The 16,616-nt window shown below is 39.7% G+C and overlaps 1 protein-coding gene across 6 annotated transcripts in view; it reads right to left on the bottom strand.

The window, feature by feature from the left end:
- Nucleotides 1-16,616, bottom strand: part of LOC139452295 (SH3 and PX domain-containing protein 2B-like) — a 291,496-nt gene that overhangs the window by 187,138 nt on the left and 87,742 nt on the right. For all 6 annotated transcript variants that reach the window (XM_071233713.1, XM_071233712.1, XM_071233711.1 and 3 more), the window contains one exon: nt 3,348-3,424. In XM_071233713.1, coding sequence (XP_071089814.1) covers nt 3,348-3,424 — 77 coding nt within the window. The remainder of the gene's footprint in view (nt 1-3,347; nt 3,425-16,616) is intronic.

The raw sequence follows: 16,616 nt of genomic DNA, 5'->3' as shown, positions 1-16,616 counted from the left end.
ACCCAGCAAACAGCCTGTGATAGGAGGTTGAATATCTTGGGACTAGATCGAGAGCCAAAAACTAACCTGGTGTAGAAGTAGTACTTGTCCTGCCAATAAATGCCATGGAGATGCCACAAATTTGGATGTATAGGGATTAACTTGAATGCATCAGTAATATCCGTTTTACACATGTAAGTGCCCTGGCCTAGGGCTTTGATGATGTTGATAGCATCGTCCACGCGCACATATGATAATGAATAGTCCTCCTCGCAATTAGAGAGTTCAAACTGGGATTGTCTTGATCATTGTGCGGGGCTGATAAGTCAACTATTAGTCTGTTTTTCTATGAGTACTTCCCTTGGACGACACCAACTGGGTTGATTCTGTAGCTTGGAAAGGGTGGGGCGTTGAGGGGTCCTATGACGTAGCCTTTCTGCACTTCACTGAGGATGAGATTGGTCGTGATTTCAGTGTCGTGTAGAGCTGAGCGCAGATTCTTGCATTTAATAGAATTAGACGGACAATACTGCACACCTGTGTGAAAACCTGATTTGAGGCCTGATATCAGTTGGTTAACAAACTGTTGGTCTGGATGTTGTTGGAGCAGTTGTTGCAAGGTAGGCACGTTAATCGGTGAAGTAGTCGAATACAGTCACTGTTTCTTGCTTTTCCTAGCAGAAGACTGCGACAGCTTGTCCAAGACCTCCTCGCACTTATGACCCGGATGTGGCTTCCTGCAGTGTGTACATACGTGTAGATACCTGCATGATGGATAGACGCACTTGCCCTCATTGAAGTTGTTACATAGTGCGCGTCCATTGTGGAATCTGATTGTTCTACCCATTGAATAAGCTTGAGGGCCGGTCCTTGTTGCCGTTGCTTGTGGACTGGTTCGTGCCAGATTGGGAGTCTTGCGCGAAGATGACGTTCTGCGGCTGCTGACTAGTGGACAGAAGTCTGTGCTGTGGTCGGACAAGAAGCACAGTTCACAGGCATTGACACGGTGCCCAGCTACCATAGTAAAATACAAGTGTTCATCATGTCGATCCCATGGTGGTAAATGATTGGTAAGTGCTAGAGCTGCCGCTGCTTTAGATGAGAATGTTCTGTGGTATTGGTAGAAAAGGGTACCTCCAAACCTGGCATGCATTTCTACGATCAACCGTTGATACCGGTCCAAAGAGTCTTTTCGGTCTGGCCATTCCTGCACCATTATGTTTCTGTACCTGGTGAAAGCTACAATAAACTCTTGAATGGTCAAGACGTTTTGTAGCCTGTTGTCCGTAGGGGACTTTAGGTGGAGTTCATGGTTGCCCACCTCAATTACTCTCGGATGTGAAGAAATATCGTCTGGCATCAAGAGACAAGCCAGATTCACATCTTTCCCTTCAATTATTTGTTTCCGAAGGGAAGCCGACACAACCTCAACATCCATCAAAGACGAATATGAACTGGTATTAGGTGAGTTACCTTGGTATTGGAAAAGCTGTATATAACGTGAAATTGCCAGTGGCTGGACGACTGCCTCTCCCTGTTGTAGATGGCTGCGGTACGTTGGCCTGTAACTGTTGGAGTGTACTGGGGGGTGTATCAGATTGTCCAGGTGGTATGCTATTGCTTGCACTAGGCTGATTGTGCTTGGGTAGGAGGGAGTTCGTGATGAGGTTCACAGAATCCTGCAGTTTCCGAACTGTCTGTGCCAGTGAATGGAAGTCCCTGTCAGGTTCAGATTCTGGCATTAGGGCAGCTATCCCTAATGCAGCTATGTTTGAAACGGATGACTGTCCTCCGGTGTTGATAGGTGAGTTGACTGTTGAAGCGGGTCCACTAGTGTCCCTTCGGCGATCGACAACGGAATTATCCACTTCCCTTGTCCCTGGGGAGGTCGCCTGTTTAGCTTCCATGTTCTCCATATAGAAACGAATGAGGTGCGGCAGTTTGCAATTCCCGGGCATTTTGGAAATGCCAAGATCCTGTTTTATACGCTTTTGCACTGTCGCTATCGTCCAATTGAGAGGATTCTCATCCGGCGCACTGGCTGGAACGACTCCCGCATATCTATGGCGAGCGGCGCGATTTCTGTTGACACAGTCGCCATCGTCTGCGCCATTGTTTGGATCGGCACCTGCGGTCTGCGATCTTGATCTAGTGGATCGTCGTCGACTGCCTCGGCTTGCCATGCTGAGCCACGTGCCTGTGATCGATGCAAGGTTACTTCCGAAGGCACGACTGTCTATATGTCGCACAAACGCGGCGATGTTGAAACATTGGACTTCAATGTCAGATAACGTTTGCACTTAAAATTACACGAGACACGATTAATGGCTGACTGGGTAGAACAAAGGGAAAAGTTGCGCATGCGCGCGACCTATGTTTACCTGGCTAATACCAAAATATGGATTGATAAACGAACAGTGGTTGAACTGCATACGCATATAACATGGTTAAAAACTACCAATAACGGACTGATACACGGACTTTGATTATAATGGGGCATTAGGATAATTAAGTTCTGTCATACAAATAGGACTAATATTTCATAAACAGTGATTGCAGCCGCTGTGTATTCACATAGTTTTAACAAATAGGAATATCTGAAACGGAAAGTGATCGTACCATTATGATGCAATGTAAGGTTATTAAGACCGGATTGGAGATACGCGTATGAGGTATAAATTGTGTGCTATGTACATGAAGGAACCTTGTCCGACCAGAGGATGCCATAAACTATACTAAAATATTTAAGTACTAATTAATGTGCATTTTTGGAAATATAGCTCAAATAGGTTTCAGAAATATATTTTAGGGAAGAAATGACAGACAGATAGAAAGCAATGACAGAAATGAAAGTGCATCATCGTTTTGTTTGATTTATATTTTCATGTGAATTAGTAACGTGACAATGCCCGCATATCTTTTCTTAAGTTGTATTTGAGCAAGGTGATTATGGTAGTTTTTTTTAAATATTTCCTCACAAGAGTCTGTTTTGTTCATCACTTTGGATAAATATTTCTCTCTTCTAATGAAAACGATCAAAAGTAAAATGAGATGCGATCACATGCATGTTATATCATAGAGAGTTGGCAATAATTGGTCCTCGGCAATGACTGGTCGCTAGCCAGTATTCTTATTAAAAGAGTATCACAGCTTTTCACTGAAGTAAAATATATTCTATTGCAGTATTATTTAATTTATTCTATCAAAATATTTGCCATATTACTGAATTTGTTACATTTAGTTTTCAACAATGTGCTACCCCATTGGGCCCTATGTATGTGAAGACCATATACACCCTGCAGAGACAGTGACAGCTAATAATTCAGTGTTGTAAAGAAGAACATCTGCAGTGCAGAATACATACTGACCTGGCAATATTCATCAATAGGTTTTAACCGCTTTAAGGCCACCTCTCGGATGTGACTGCGTCCAAACAAGATCTTTCCTGAAAATGGTCAAAGTTATGCACATGAGATTGAAAAGTGTTTTAACCTGAAGAGTGTTTGCATTACATGGAAAAACAGAAACAAATCTCAGAGTTCTCTATCTAACCCTGAATTTCATCACTTCGGTCTGGAACCTATGCCCCATATAGTACAACTTTTACACATAAGGAACTGTGTCCAACTAGCTTCCATCATAACAAAGCATTTCTGTTTCAATAACATCACTTCCAGTTTGTTAAAACATGTGAAATGAAGTACAACTTTGAAAGAAAAGGTAACATGTCTGTAGCTACCTTCATCATTTGTGACCAACTTGTGTCATTCCAGAACAAGACAATTGACAGCTTGAGCCCCCTGGAGGATTTCATTTTTGTGTGTGAATATCAGAACTCCTTCAAATGAGAACAATAACTCTATTTCTATTAGTCCAACTAGTACTAATTGTTATAGTAGCACTCACTTATTACTGTTTTACAAAGAATTAAACCTTTTGATACATTAAAACAATATTAGAGTCATTTGTGGAAATATATCTCACTAATTATACTCAGCTGTTTATCTTTTATTTCCAAATGTATCTTTCTTAATATTCCCTTCAAAAGAAGGAGGGGATACTCGGAAATAACTTAAAAATTCCAAAAATTGTAGACATTAGTTTCTAGTAATAGTTGTATGATAATGAACAATGTGTTAAAACATAATTACAACCGGTAGTGAAATGTGACAGTACATGTTATGACTGCCAACTATCTTGAAGGATGATAGGAAGATGGGAAATTTCAAAGATGACCGTTTGCATCAATTGTGCATAATACGGCCATGATTAATAAGATGGACAGAAATGTGGTCCAGAGAGACTAATCAACCTTCCTTGAAAGTGTCAAAATCAGGAATGACACCCCATGCATGTGTGTAACGCTATTACATGAGGTGTAGTATAGACAATGACAGTTCTACCTCAACCCCACTGGAGCCAGATTTATATTCCTATACTGCTACTACAGAGGGAATTTTTTATGTCAAAATGATGATGCGATTCAACGATCACCATGAGATTAAGCTAAATTGACTCTAGCTCACCACCACCTAGAGCCAATCAATGCTTCTATGATATAAATTTTTATAGACAATGACAGTTCTGGCTCACTTCCACTGGAGCCAGATTTATATACCTATACCACCACCACAGAGGGAATTTTTTATGTCAAAATGATGATGCGATTCAACGATCGTCATGATTCATATGAAAAGAATCATCAATATTAATTAATAATGGATAAAATTTACCATAGCCCACGAGGATATTGGAAAGGTATAGGAGCAATACAAAAATTAGCCACTGCAGCTAAGGTATCCAAAGATGCGGCCAAGGATTGGCTAAAGAAACAAGCGATGTGGCAAATATCCTTATCGGCACCTCGTTATATCCCGAGGGAGAAGGTTGATATTTTGCTAAGCAATTGCATAAGCAGCTGGTTGATCGGTTTTTAATACGAGTTTACAGTGCTTCATTTCTGCTAACAGTTTTCTGACTTTATCCCATTCAAGCTTGGTAGAAATAACATCATTTTCGCGTAGACATTCCTCAAATGAATCTCGGTCTTTGCAATGAAACAAGGCAACCCATTTGGTCTGGTCTTTGAGATCTTTCAGGACAGAGTTGTATTTTTAAGTAAGTACTCAAACGCTCCATAAGCCGTTCGGAGAATGCTAAATATGAAAGCATATCTTTCTTTTTGGTAAGTTCTTTACTCGCACTGCAGTCGTCTATTATGGAAAGGGTTGATTTTCCTTTGAATTTTTCGTATCATACTTGTAAATAGTCTTGTAAACGATCGCCCAGGTCAACTTTGTACACCCCGGGATATTCATTACCCAATCTCTCGATAGGTATGTTTTATTAAAGCTCATAATAATATTGGCGAAAACATCCCGATAATGACTTTGTAAAATATCTAGAATTAAAGCTGTTTTTCTGCAACCCGTTTGCCCGCATATTCCACGTCTTATCTCTTTTGATCCTGGTGATATTTCGGTGTCGAAGCACGCGATCATACAAAATGGCTAAACTTCTGGAATACTGGTTATGAATTTGTCTGCCTAATTCATGACCTGTTATCATATCATACTCAAGTGAGATATTGTCAATAGAATAGCTAGCATCTTCAGTAGCTTTGATTACTCTGCCATAGTTATTAAAGGTGAGTTCGTAGTCTAACCTATGGCCTAGGGATGCTTTCTAGAAGGGCATGTGACTATCTAGTAATTTAAAGGACGAGCGGAATATAGAATCGGTTACCTAGTGCATCTGCAACAGCCTTATCTTCTACAATGGTATTATCACCACTATCAGCACCCACACAGTCTCAATGTGTTCTGATTACAAATACCTTGGTACTGTAAGTTTTCCCGTTCTTTAGCCGTTCTCCAGAGATCCATGTAACAGAAGTATACATCGCTGTCGTCAATACTCAAAACCTCATAACCACTTATCTTTATCACAATTCTCTTAACAATCGCACGACCTGAGCTCTCTGTTAGCGTAGGCAGAAGTCAAATTAATTGTAAATGATAGTCGTGCAGTTCCTGGAACTAACACATCGTGAGTGCCGAGATTTGGAAAGCGAACCAGAAGTGTTTGATTCTGATCGATAGTACTCGGGTTATTAGTTATAGTTACAGATTGGTGAATTGCTTTGGATCCCCCTAATGGATCCCGAAGTCTACGTTGTGGGTTTAACTTGGGTCCGTATTGAGAAGAAATTGTTTATATTGAAATTATGTAACCTTATGTTTAATATAAAAAATGGATGATATTAATTTAGATAACCTAACTGATACGAGTACAATCGAGGGGGGTACTGATGAAACCAGCTTTATGAATCTTAACGGGGAACTTTTGCAATCAACCGTTAATGATTATTACGATGCCTTAAAAGAAACTCCTATTGGTCGTGACTATTCAAAGTTTACAATAGATAGTAAAGGAATATTGCGACTGCGTGGCTCTCCAGATATTGATCTTATGAATTCTCGTACTCATATAATAAAATTAAAACATTGCTCAGAGAACAAGGGATAACCATTGCCAGTATTTTAACTGCGTTGGGATTTATCATATCGACTTTGACTCTCACGTTAACCGGTGGAGGTGGACCACCCACACCACCTACTGATAAAAATGGTGTAAAAGAGTGGATAAAAAAGCATTTAAAGGCATTAGGAGAAGCACTGTAAAAGCTCGCTGGGATAGCCGTGTCTGCACTTCCCGGTATTGTTTCCTGGCTCTTGAATTTATTAGCAAAGACCACCACTTGGCTTCGTCAAAACTTGTGGGCATTGATCGTAGCAAATGCCGGGCTGTTGTACTTATCTGTTAAAGACTATTTATCCAAATCATGAGTAAACCCGCCGCGACTCCACCTACTATAAGCGCAGTTTTTTCATCGATATGTTGTTGATTTTTAGCGTCAATATGTGGTGGCACTTGTGGTTGTGCGTCAGTAGATGGTTGTGAAACATGTGGTGTCTGTGGCTTTACTATTCCCGTTTCGCCTGTGTTTGTTTGCATTATTGATTCGGTGTTAATATCTGAATTTATACCTGGTTTTTGTTGGTCGGAAGCAATAACAATTTTATTATTATAACCTATCACTTGGCCGATCTTAAGTTCCACATTACTCTGAGACATGTATAGTCCTGACCCATAAACATAGTCTACTTTGGGTTGAGCGTACTGTAATACATCTTGATAACGTTTTAAAGGAGATGGTATGTCAACTGGTGAATTAATAGCATCCTCTACATTTGCGACAAACTGTTTTTGGGCAACGAGCACTGTCCCAGAACAAATTATTCCCGTTCGTGTTAGCAAACCAAGAATTGCCCATACATAAGTTCTTATTGATTCATTAACTCTTACAACTCCTGGGTTAGTAAAATTATTTTCTGTTTTATTATTAAGAAATTCATTCCAAGCGTTTGCGGTATCGTTTAGTTGCACAAATTTTGTAACAATATAAGCTAAACCACTCTTAAAACTCATAAGATCTCCTCTCCAATAGTCGAAAGTTCCGAGCCATGATTAAGATTATGCAATCTTACAAAAAGATTGTTTTTCTGTAACAACTTCAATGGATCGAATGGTTGATGAGTTTTTTAAACTAAATCATCGCTTTCTTCTTTAACAGTTTTTTGTCCACTGTACGGAACACCTAGACCATGGTTAAGTCCTTTAATACGCCAATCTTTACTCGTAGAAACATTAAAATCCTGACAAATATGTTCATGCGCAAACCTATTGTACGGATTATTTGAGGAATTCCATGCTCAATCCTGTGGTAATTTCTTTAAGTATATGTCTAATCTGATAGTACACGTGAAATGATAAAACTGACTTATTTAGTTCAAATCCTGTGGCATAAAGAGATACACCACATCCTGTTGTGGCACACCATATGGCAAAGTTTAACTGGTTTTGCCAAAATTGCATTGGATTTTGGAACCAATCATGCACCATTTTATCGCTAGTTGCTGTGACCCTGTATTTTTCAAAGATAATGGGAAATTTAACGAAAAACTTAGCACCAGAGGCACTTACTAAAATCGACTGATTCGTAATGTAAGTTGATTTCATATTTAGGTTATGATATAGTATCTTTGTATATTTAATATGTATGTTACACTCCCAGGAATAACAAATGGTCAGTCTATTGAACTGCTTCATACTATCGATAACTCGGCTGGGCAACTTGAAGTCGCTCTCTGCGATGTAACGTATTACCCGCGGTGGACCAACATAAGTGCTGCGAGAAAAAATAATTACTTATTACTAAATGAGGCCAAAAGAGTAATCAAAACCATCATTATACCTGATGGGTATTACAGCCTATGCTCACTCCATGATGAAATTTTTAAGCCTTTGGGAGTTAGTCTCACACAAAATGAGTCGAATGGGATGCTGATTTTTTAACACTGGAGAAGGGGGTGTAATTCTTCTCACGTACTTCGCAAATACACTTGGATTTTTTGGACAAAAAGTAATAATACAACCTAACGGAACATCGCATTAAATTGCCTGATTTAGTTCCCTATAAAGACTTGTGCATCCATCTTGATCAGATAAGTACAACGAATAATATTCAACTCGAAAGTCCTTCTACTCTGCTAAGAGCTATTCCAGTCAAAAAAGATGAAAAATACAACAGCGGAAGAACAGAATCTTTCTCATCATTACAATATAAAAAGTTAAAGCGGGGCATTATTTCAGATCTCAAAATTTCTGTATTAGATGTAAAACATCAACCTGTACATATAGGATACTTGAGTGTAACACTCCATATTAAAAATAATGGTTGATTCCTTAGGGCCTGGATGGCACAACCTTAGACAATGTAATACAATTGCGCTTTCCGATCTCGGAGACACAGAAGGATTTGGTAAACCCGGTATCGATGGCAAGTGATACGCTTTACACTTACAAGATAATGTATGCAAGCGGAAAGAAGTTGTATTCACAGGTAATCTAGGAGATTTAAGTGATGTCGACGTTAGTAGACTCAATAAAAACACTTCATACAATCTTACTCGCAATGATGATAATAAATGGACTATGGTCGAAGAAAAAATTGAGTGGCTACTGAATATCATCATTGCTCCACCATATGTGATGACGGGTAAGGGACATCAATTAACTAAGATAATGAATGGTGGGATCGTACACGGGGCTTATGTCCCCTCAAAACGAAAAAGTGTGTTAGTCGCTCCCCTGCCGGAAAACCCAGGTCATATGTTATTGAGTCGTCCAGCATTAAAAATTGTTAGTTTAAATTTGGTTACTGAATTCAATGATATAAAACAGAACTTGAATGCTATACCTGATCTTTCTACACTTATTATTGAAGTCTTGTTTGGAGATGCACCAGAAGATGCCTTCGAGATATTACTAGGTCTATCGATTAAATGGCTCAAGAAACACAAGCGTCGACGTTGCAGTATTATTTATATGGGAGTATCACCCATTGCAACTATCATGATATAACATTTATACTAAGTTTTCCTATAATAATTAGATCCACATCAAGTGTTTTTATGAGTTATCATGGTGTAATATTTATACATCATTTCATATAATTATAGTTTAGCAAGTAATACTTATCATCAGGTAAAATGCATATATATAATATCAGTAGTTTCAGTTATAGCTTTTTAGATAGATGCTAGCCTAAGGTAATGGGAGTGCATCTCCTAGATATACTATTCAATAAGACAAGAGTTATGTCTACATAGTTTAATAGAAGCTTTTTAGATAAATGCTAGCCTAAGGTATCAAGATCCCGTCTCCCAGACAAAAGATATGTCTACATAGTCTTATAGATTACCTTGAACTATTTTATTTACAAGTAAGTAAATCTGTCATCAGCTATATTAGAATAACATTCAGCAATTACTTCAATTTAGTATCATGGTACAACATTTATACTAAGTTATCTTATAATAATTAGATCTACATCAAGTGCTTTTATGAGTTATCATGGTGTAATATTTATACACCATTTCATATAATTATAGTTTAGCAAGTAATAATTATCATCAGGTAAAATGCATATATAAAATATCAGTAGTTTCAGTTATAGCTTTTTAGATGGCTGCTAGCCTAAGGTATCAAGATCCCATCTCCCAGACAAAGGATATTCTCCCAGACAAAGGATATTTATTTAAGTATATCTGTCATCACCTACCGGGGTATATTAGATTAACATTACTTCAATTAAGACTCATTAAGGATTAGCCCCCATACAAGCTCGTCTATAGTGCATTAAGGATTAGCCCCCATACAAGCTCATCTATAGTGACACCCTAATCTCTTTCAAAGCATCCAGTAAATATGTCAACAAGATTAGTGCCAGTCCAACAGGATAAACAGGATTTAGTATTCCCCTCTGTCTAGCCATCCATTTAGCTTAGGACACAACCAATCGTGTATCAACCAATCACATTCCTTTCTATTGTTCAAACTTTCATTAAATACATACTGTAGCCAAGTTCTAGCAGAGAAGGGGTTTGACTCTCTTACCAAGCAGACCTCTCTCCCACAGCCCAGAGTGTGTACCGACTCTCTGTGGCACCCTCAGTTATTATCTAAGCATAAATTGTAAATTGTTAATTGTTCTTGTAAATAAAATTGTGATTAGTCTCCTGTGACTCTGGCTCTTTGCTGACTAATTCCCCAAGAAAACCAGCACGTCATTTGGAAGGTATTGTTCACCCAGAACAGTTCCATGATAATTTGGCGGAGAATCATCGTTTTCGGAACCACGGAGTCCAGGAACTAACTACAACCAACTACAAGAACCCATTGGAGGACATGTCCAACCGTGATCATCTGATGAAATAACAAGCAAGCTGCATCTACCTCTGACCTCAACACTGGATTAAAGACAACCAACTCCTCCAAAGACACCAACAAAGGAAGAAAAAGTCTTCAAATATTGTAAGTACTACATTGTTGATTACTTGTCTTCCTTTAATTTAGTACGGTACATACTAATAGGTGTCATGGCAAATATGGAGTCTGGTATGGAAAGTAACTTCGAAAGTGAAATTCCAACAGTGTCTTTAGTTACGCCCCTTGCCAAAAGTGTAATTCAGGCAAAATTTGGCACAAAAACAACAAATTGTTTAGTAGATACAGGGGCATCCATTTCTTGTATTTCGTCTGCTTTTCTGAGCACAGCTTTTGAAAACCTTACTCTTGGAAACTCACCCTTTCCACAGGTTAAAGGTGTTGGCGGCGAATTGCATAAAGTGTTAGGTTCAGTTGTGTTAGATTTTGTCATTGAGGATCAGGAATTTTCTCAAAGATTCTATGTTCTGCCTACACTACCAGAAGCAGTGATACTAGGTGAGAACTTCCTTGATGACAATGATGCAGTCTTAGATTATAGCTGTCATTCCTTGATACTTAACAACAGCACCTCAGATAGGCAATATATCAATTTCATAGCCAATTCAGTGCAAGAGATTAGTGGATTAGCAAAAACAATAGATCAGATTTACATCCCCCCTCAGAGTGAAATTCATTTCAAGGTTAGACTATCAGAGGTCAAAGAGGATTCCCTCATCCTGATTGAACCCATTGCTTCCCTCACTGCTCATTCTGAAGTAGCAGGTGGTAGAACTCTTTCCAAAGGTACAAGGGTACAGTTGTAGGCAAATTTAGTTACATTGACAAAGACTCTGTTTTTGAAATCGGCTCTGACCAACCATTCATCAGTACCGTTAACACCGACAATGAGAAGAGAGACAATGACACCAGGGATTATGTTAAAATTGCACAAGAATTAGGATTTGATTTGACCAATACACAACTGACTCCAGACCAACGACACAGACTACTTAGATTCTTGGGACAAAATAGAGACATGTTTTCAACGAGTCTTGCAGATTTAGGAAAGACTGACATGCACCAGCATATCATTGACACTGGCGACCACCCACCCGTTAAGTGTAGACCATATCGCCAATCCCCTCATCTCCAAAAAGTCACTGAAGAGCTTATAGATGATTTCCTGAAGTATGATTTGATCGAGGAGTCTACTTCTATGTATTCAGCTCCCATTATCCTAGTCAAGAAACGTGATAGCTCATTTAGATTTGTTTGTGACTACAGAAAGTTGAATTCTGTCACTTTACCAATGTCATGGCCTCTTCCAGTTTTTGATGATGTTGTTGATAACATAGCCAATGCACAAGCTAAGATCTTCTCAACTTTAGACCTTGCTAATGGCTTCTTCCAAGTGCCATTACATGAAGATTCAAAGCATAAAACTGCTTTCGTCACCCATCAAGGCCTTTATCAATTCAAACGTTTGCCCCAAGGTTTGACAAATTCTCCACTTTGTTCAACAGCTCATGAGCAAAGTGCTAAGAAAATTGCTTTTTAAGGTTGCGCTGATTTACATTGATGATTTGATAATTTACAGCAAAAACTTTGAAGAGCATCTCCAACATTTGGAGCAAGTATTTTACTATCTGAAACAGGCAAAATTGACACTAAAGCCATCCAAATGCAATTTTGCAACGGACAAAGTTTCTTTTCTGGGTCATGTTTTATCATGTGGAGGTGTTCAAGTTGATGTCAAAAAGATTGAAGCAATTAGAACCTTTCCAGTGCCCAAATCACAAAAGCAGATCCGCTCCTTCTTAGGTCTCACGAACTTCTACAGGAAGTATGTGAAAAATTACGCTCACATAGCGCTTCCACTGAATGCCTTGCTAAAGAAGCATTCAGAGGCAGAAGTAGGAAAGAAACCAAAGTTCCAATGGTCACTTGAGTGTGATCAGGCATTCAACACACTCAAACATGCTATGAGTAATACACCTGTTCTGGCGTATCCAAATTTTGACAAAGAATTTCTTCTTGCAACTGATGCCAGTGATATGAGCATAGGTTTTGTTTTGAGTCAAAAAGACGAGAAGAATAATGAACATCCAATAGCTTTTGGTGGTAGAGCTCTTCATGGCAGCGAAAAGAACTGGAGCATTACAGAAAAGGAAGGCTTAGCTCTAGTTGAAGCCATTAGATCCTTTCGTCCATACCTTGCAAATTCAAAATTCACAGTCTACACTGATCATATAGCATTGAAGTGGCTGAAATCCATCAAGGATGCCACAGGTAGGTTAGGACGATGGTCTTTGGAACTTTCTACCTACACTTTTGACATTGTTCATCGCAGCGGCAAAGCCAATGGGAATGCCGATGCTCTCTCACGTAGGGAATATGAGGAAAATATTAACTGTAATGATCAGACAGAAGACGATGCTGAGAAAACAGTCTTCTCAGTAACTTCAACTCAGCAAAGCAAATCAACTAGCAATACCACAATCTTGCCAAACACCCATTCATCCACACGGGTCACACAGACAACTCAGACTGAGGATATTTGCACACCTATTGTCAATCACTTAGAATCAGACACACAGACAACACATTGGTCAGTCACCTTTGAATATGAAGAGGATTATCAGTCAGTACCAGTTAATGTTGTCGCAGCATTACATGCTACAAATGCTGATGTTACCCAAGACACATTGGTTGAAGTAAGTATAAAAGAACATCCAAATTTACGTCACCTATAAAGGATTTGTCCAGATTTCATCCAAATCTTTGACTACAAAGAGGATGATGTCCTTCCACAAAATGAAAAGGATCGTCAAAAGATTCTTATTGAAGCCAATACTTTTGAAATTGATGAAGGCATCCTATACAGATTTGTTCCACAAAGACAGAAAGGCCATGCAGACAAGTTCATTAAACAGCTGGCAGTCCCAAGAACCCTCAGAAATCAAGTCCTGCAATCCTATCATGACTCAGAGTTTGGCGGTTGCCACCATGGGAAAGAAAGGATGCACAACACCATGAGACCTAAGTACTACTGGCCCAAAATGTACAGCGATATTGCCACTTATGTCCAGACATGTGAGGTATGTCAACAGACCAAGAGGCACTACCATGGCAAGAAGGCACCACTTCGTCCACTACCTGTAGAAGAGGTCTTCACCCGATGGCACGTTGACATTCTCGGTCCCCTGCCAACAACACCAGATAAGTACAAGTACATTTTGGTCATCACAGATGCATCATCTAGATGGTGTGAAGCTTTTCCACTTCGGACCCAAGAAGCCAAAGAAGTAGCAGATGTTCTCGTCAGAGAAATATTTTGTCGGTATGGCGCACCACGGACCTTAATTTCAGACAGAGGTCAGAACTTCATGTCCAAACTTATCAAAGCAATTTGTGAACTTTTGGCAATTAAATTTACCCATACCAGCCCATACCATCCTCAAACAAACAGCTGTGTAGAAAAGCTCAATTCCTATATCAATCAGTCACTAAGAGCCTATTGTAACAAGTCTCAAAATGATTGGCCCCGTTTCATTCCCGGCATCATGATGGCCTATCGGATGGCCCCAAATTCATCAACACAAAAATCCCCATATGTCATGCTTTTTGGCCGAGAAATGAGAGCTCCACAAGATGTAGCATTAATTCCAAAAGAAAATTTAGGCCACAATAACAAAAGTTATCTTTCCAATTTGCTTGAGGAGCTTGAAATCACTAGAACAATCGCAGCTGAAAACACTGCTCGGGCTAAGGAGGTGTATTCAGAACAATATAATAGAAAAGCTAAAGAACCAGAATTCGCCCCAGGTCAAAGAGTTTGGCTTTACTGTCAAAAAGTTGAAAAAGGCCTTTCCAACAAATTAACCAAAAAGTGGTATGGTAGCTATTATATCGTCCATACAGGTCCAAATTATACCTACAAACTACGCCGAAGTTCTGACGACAAAATACACAAACCACTGGTCCATGCCAACCGTCTGAAGCCATATTTTGATCCTGCTGATCGTCCACAGTATCCTCCAGAACCATACCTCAATGACACCAGTAACATAGATTCAGGAGTCATGGATGACAATGAGGAACCAGTCAGTGATTCACAGCCTGACAGCAACAATTCCCCATCAACAAGTTCAACTTACCAGGCTACTGATCAGTCACCTCCACAACAGAAAGGTAAGAAGGTCAATTCCAAAACAAAGGCAGGTACTTCCAGCAACAAGAGTCCGAAGCAAAAGACCCCAACAAAGAAGAAAAACCCTGCTTCAAGTACAACAGAAAAACCTACCAGTCCCACGGCAACAATGAAGGAAAATCATGCCACACCAGGTCCTAGTGCTCCAACCAAGGTAAATGAAAAGGTAAACAAAGGGAAAAGAGGAGTGAATAGTAAGCATCACCAGCCCAAATCCAGAAAACAACCTGACGACAGCCCGGTACAACCTCCAAGTCCAACATCAGGTAATCAAACCAAGGATATCCCTCAGGTTTTCAATCCAGAGGACATCCACTCAATTGCTAGTTCCAAGAGAGCAAATGGCAAAATCTACTACAGAGTGAAATGGAAGGATCAGGAAAGAGGAAACACATGGGAGTATGGCAGCAGCATTCCAGACTCCATTCGAAGAGAATTTCACCTCAAAAGAAGTATGTCAGGAAAACGTCGAAAACGTCCACTGAAGAATCATAAGTTTTTCGACCAAAAGGAAACAGCACAAGACAATAAATCAGTCAATGTTCTGTCAGGTAATTCAATGTCAGGGAATATCCAGCAAGTCAACACCAAACCATGCATAGAATTAGATGTCAAACCATATCTGTTTTTTCCAAAACACCTACGAAAAATAGATCATAAAATAGAAAGAGTTCTGGGCATTGAAATTATTCAAGGAGACTGCTATGTCAAGGTCTTATATAAAGGATTTCCTGATACTGACTTCACATGCTATTTTGAAAGTGTTCCTCCCCACCTCATACAGCGCTACCTTGATGATAGCTGGGAGGATCTCCGTAATTGGTCCTGTCTAGAAGATAATCCTCGATATGATCCAGAGGAAGCACCAATTTATAAATCCAAAAGGGTTATTTTTCCACATGAAGACTTTGGAAACATCAACACCTTTTACTACCGTATTTCACTCACAGACATTAGTCCCCATGGACCATACCAGGATCAACTCGCCGTACATACCGAACAATGCCAATTGAACATATTCTTGATCAAAATACAAAATCTCCTGAATAAACGGTGCAAATCACGAAACAACTATTAGCTGTATCTTGTTATGTTTACTTGTGTCCAGTCTTTTCACTATGGGTTGCCAGTTGAGAACAAATGGCATCAGCCTGATCATCTGAGTTATTTGTATCACAGCAAATTTTGAGCATTGACCTGATCAACCAATCTCAAAAGCGAAGTGAAATGACACAAACCAAACCATACTGCGAATCGAAACCCAAACCGCACCGAAGCGAAGCAAACCATACTGCGAATCGAAACCCAAACCGCACCGAAGCGAAGCAAACCTTACTGCGAATCGAAACCCAAACCGCACCGAAGCGAAGCAAACCATACTGCGAATCGAAACCCAAACCGCACCGAAGCGAAGCAAACCTTACTGCGAATCGAAACCCAAACCGCACCGAAGCGAAGCAAACCTTACTGCGAATCGAAACCCAAACCGCACCGAAGCGAAGCAAACCTTACTGCGAATCGAAACCCAAACCGCACCGAAGCGAAGCAAACCATACTGCGAATCGAAACCCAAACCGCACCGAAGCGAAGCAAA

Source organism: Haliotis cracherodii, unplaced genomic scaffold (genome assembly GCF_022045235.1).
Source record: "Haliotis cracherodii isolate W230 unplaced genomic scaffold, xgHalCrac1.p SCAF_9, whole genome shotgun sequence".
Classification (NCBI taxonomy): Eukaryota; Metazoa; Mollusca; class Gastropoda; order Lepetellida; family Haliotidae; genus Haliotis; species Haliotis cracherodii.
This window is presented reverse-complemented; position numbering and strand designations above follow the sequence as displayed.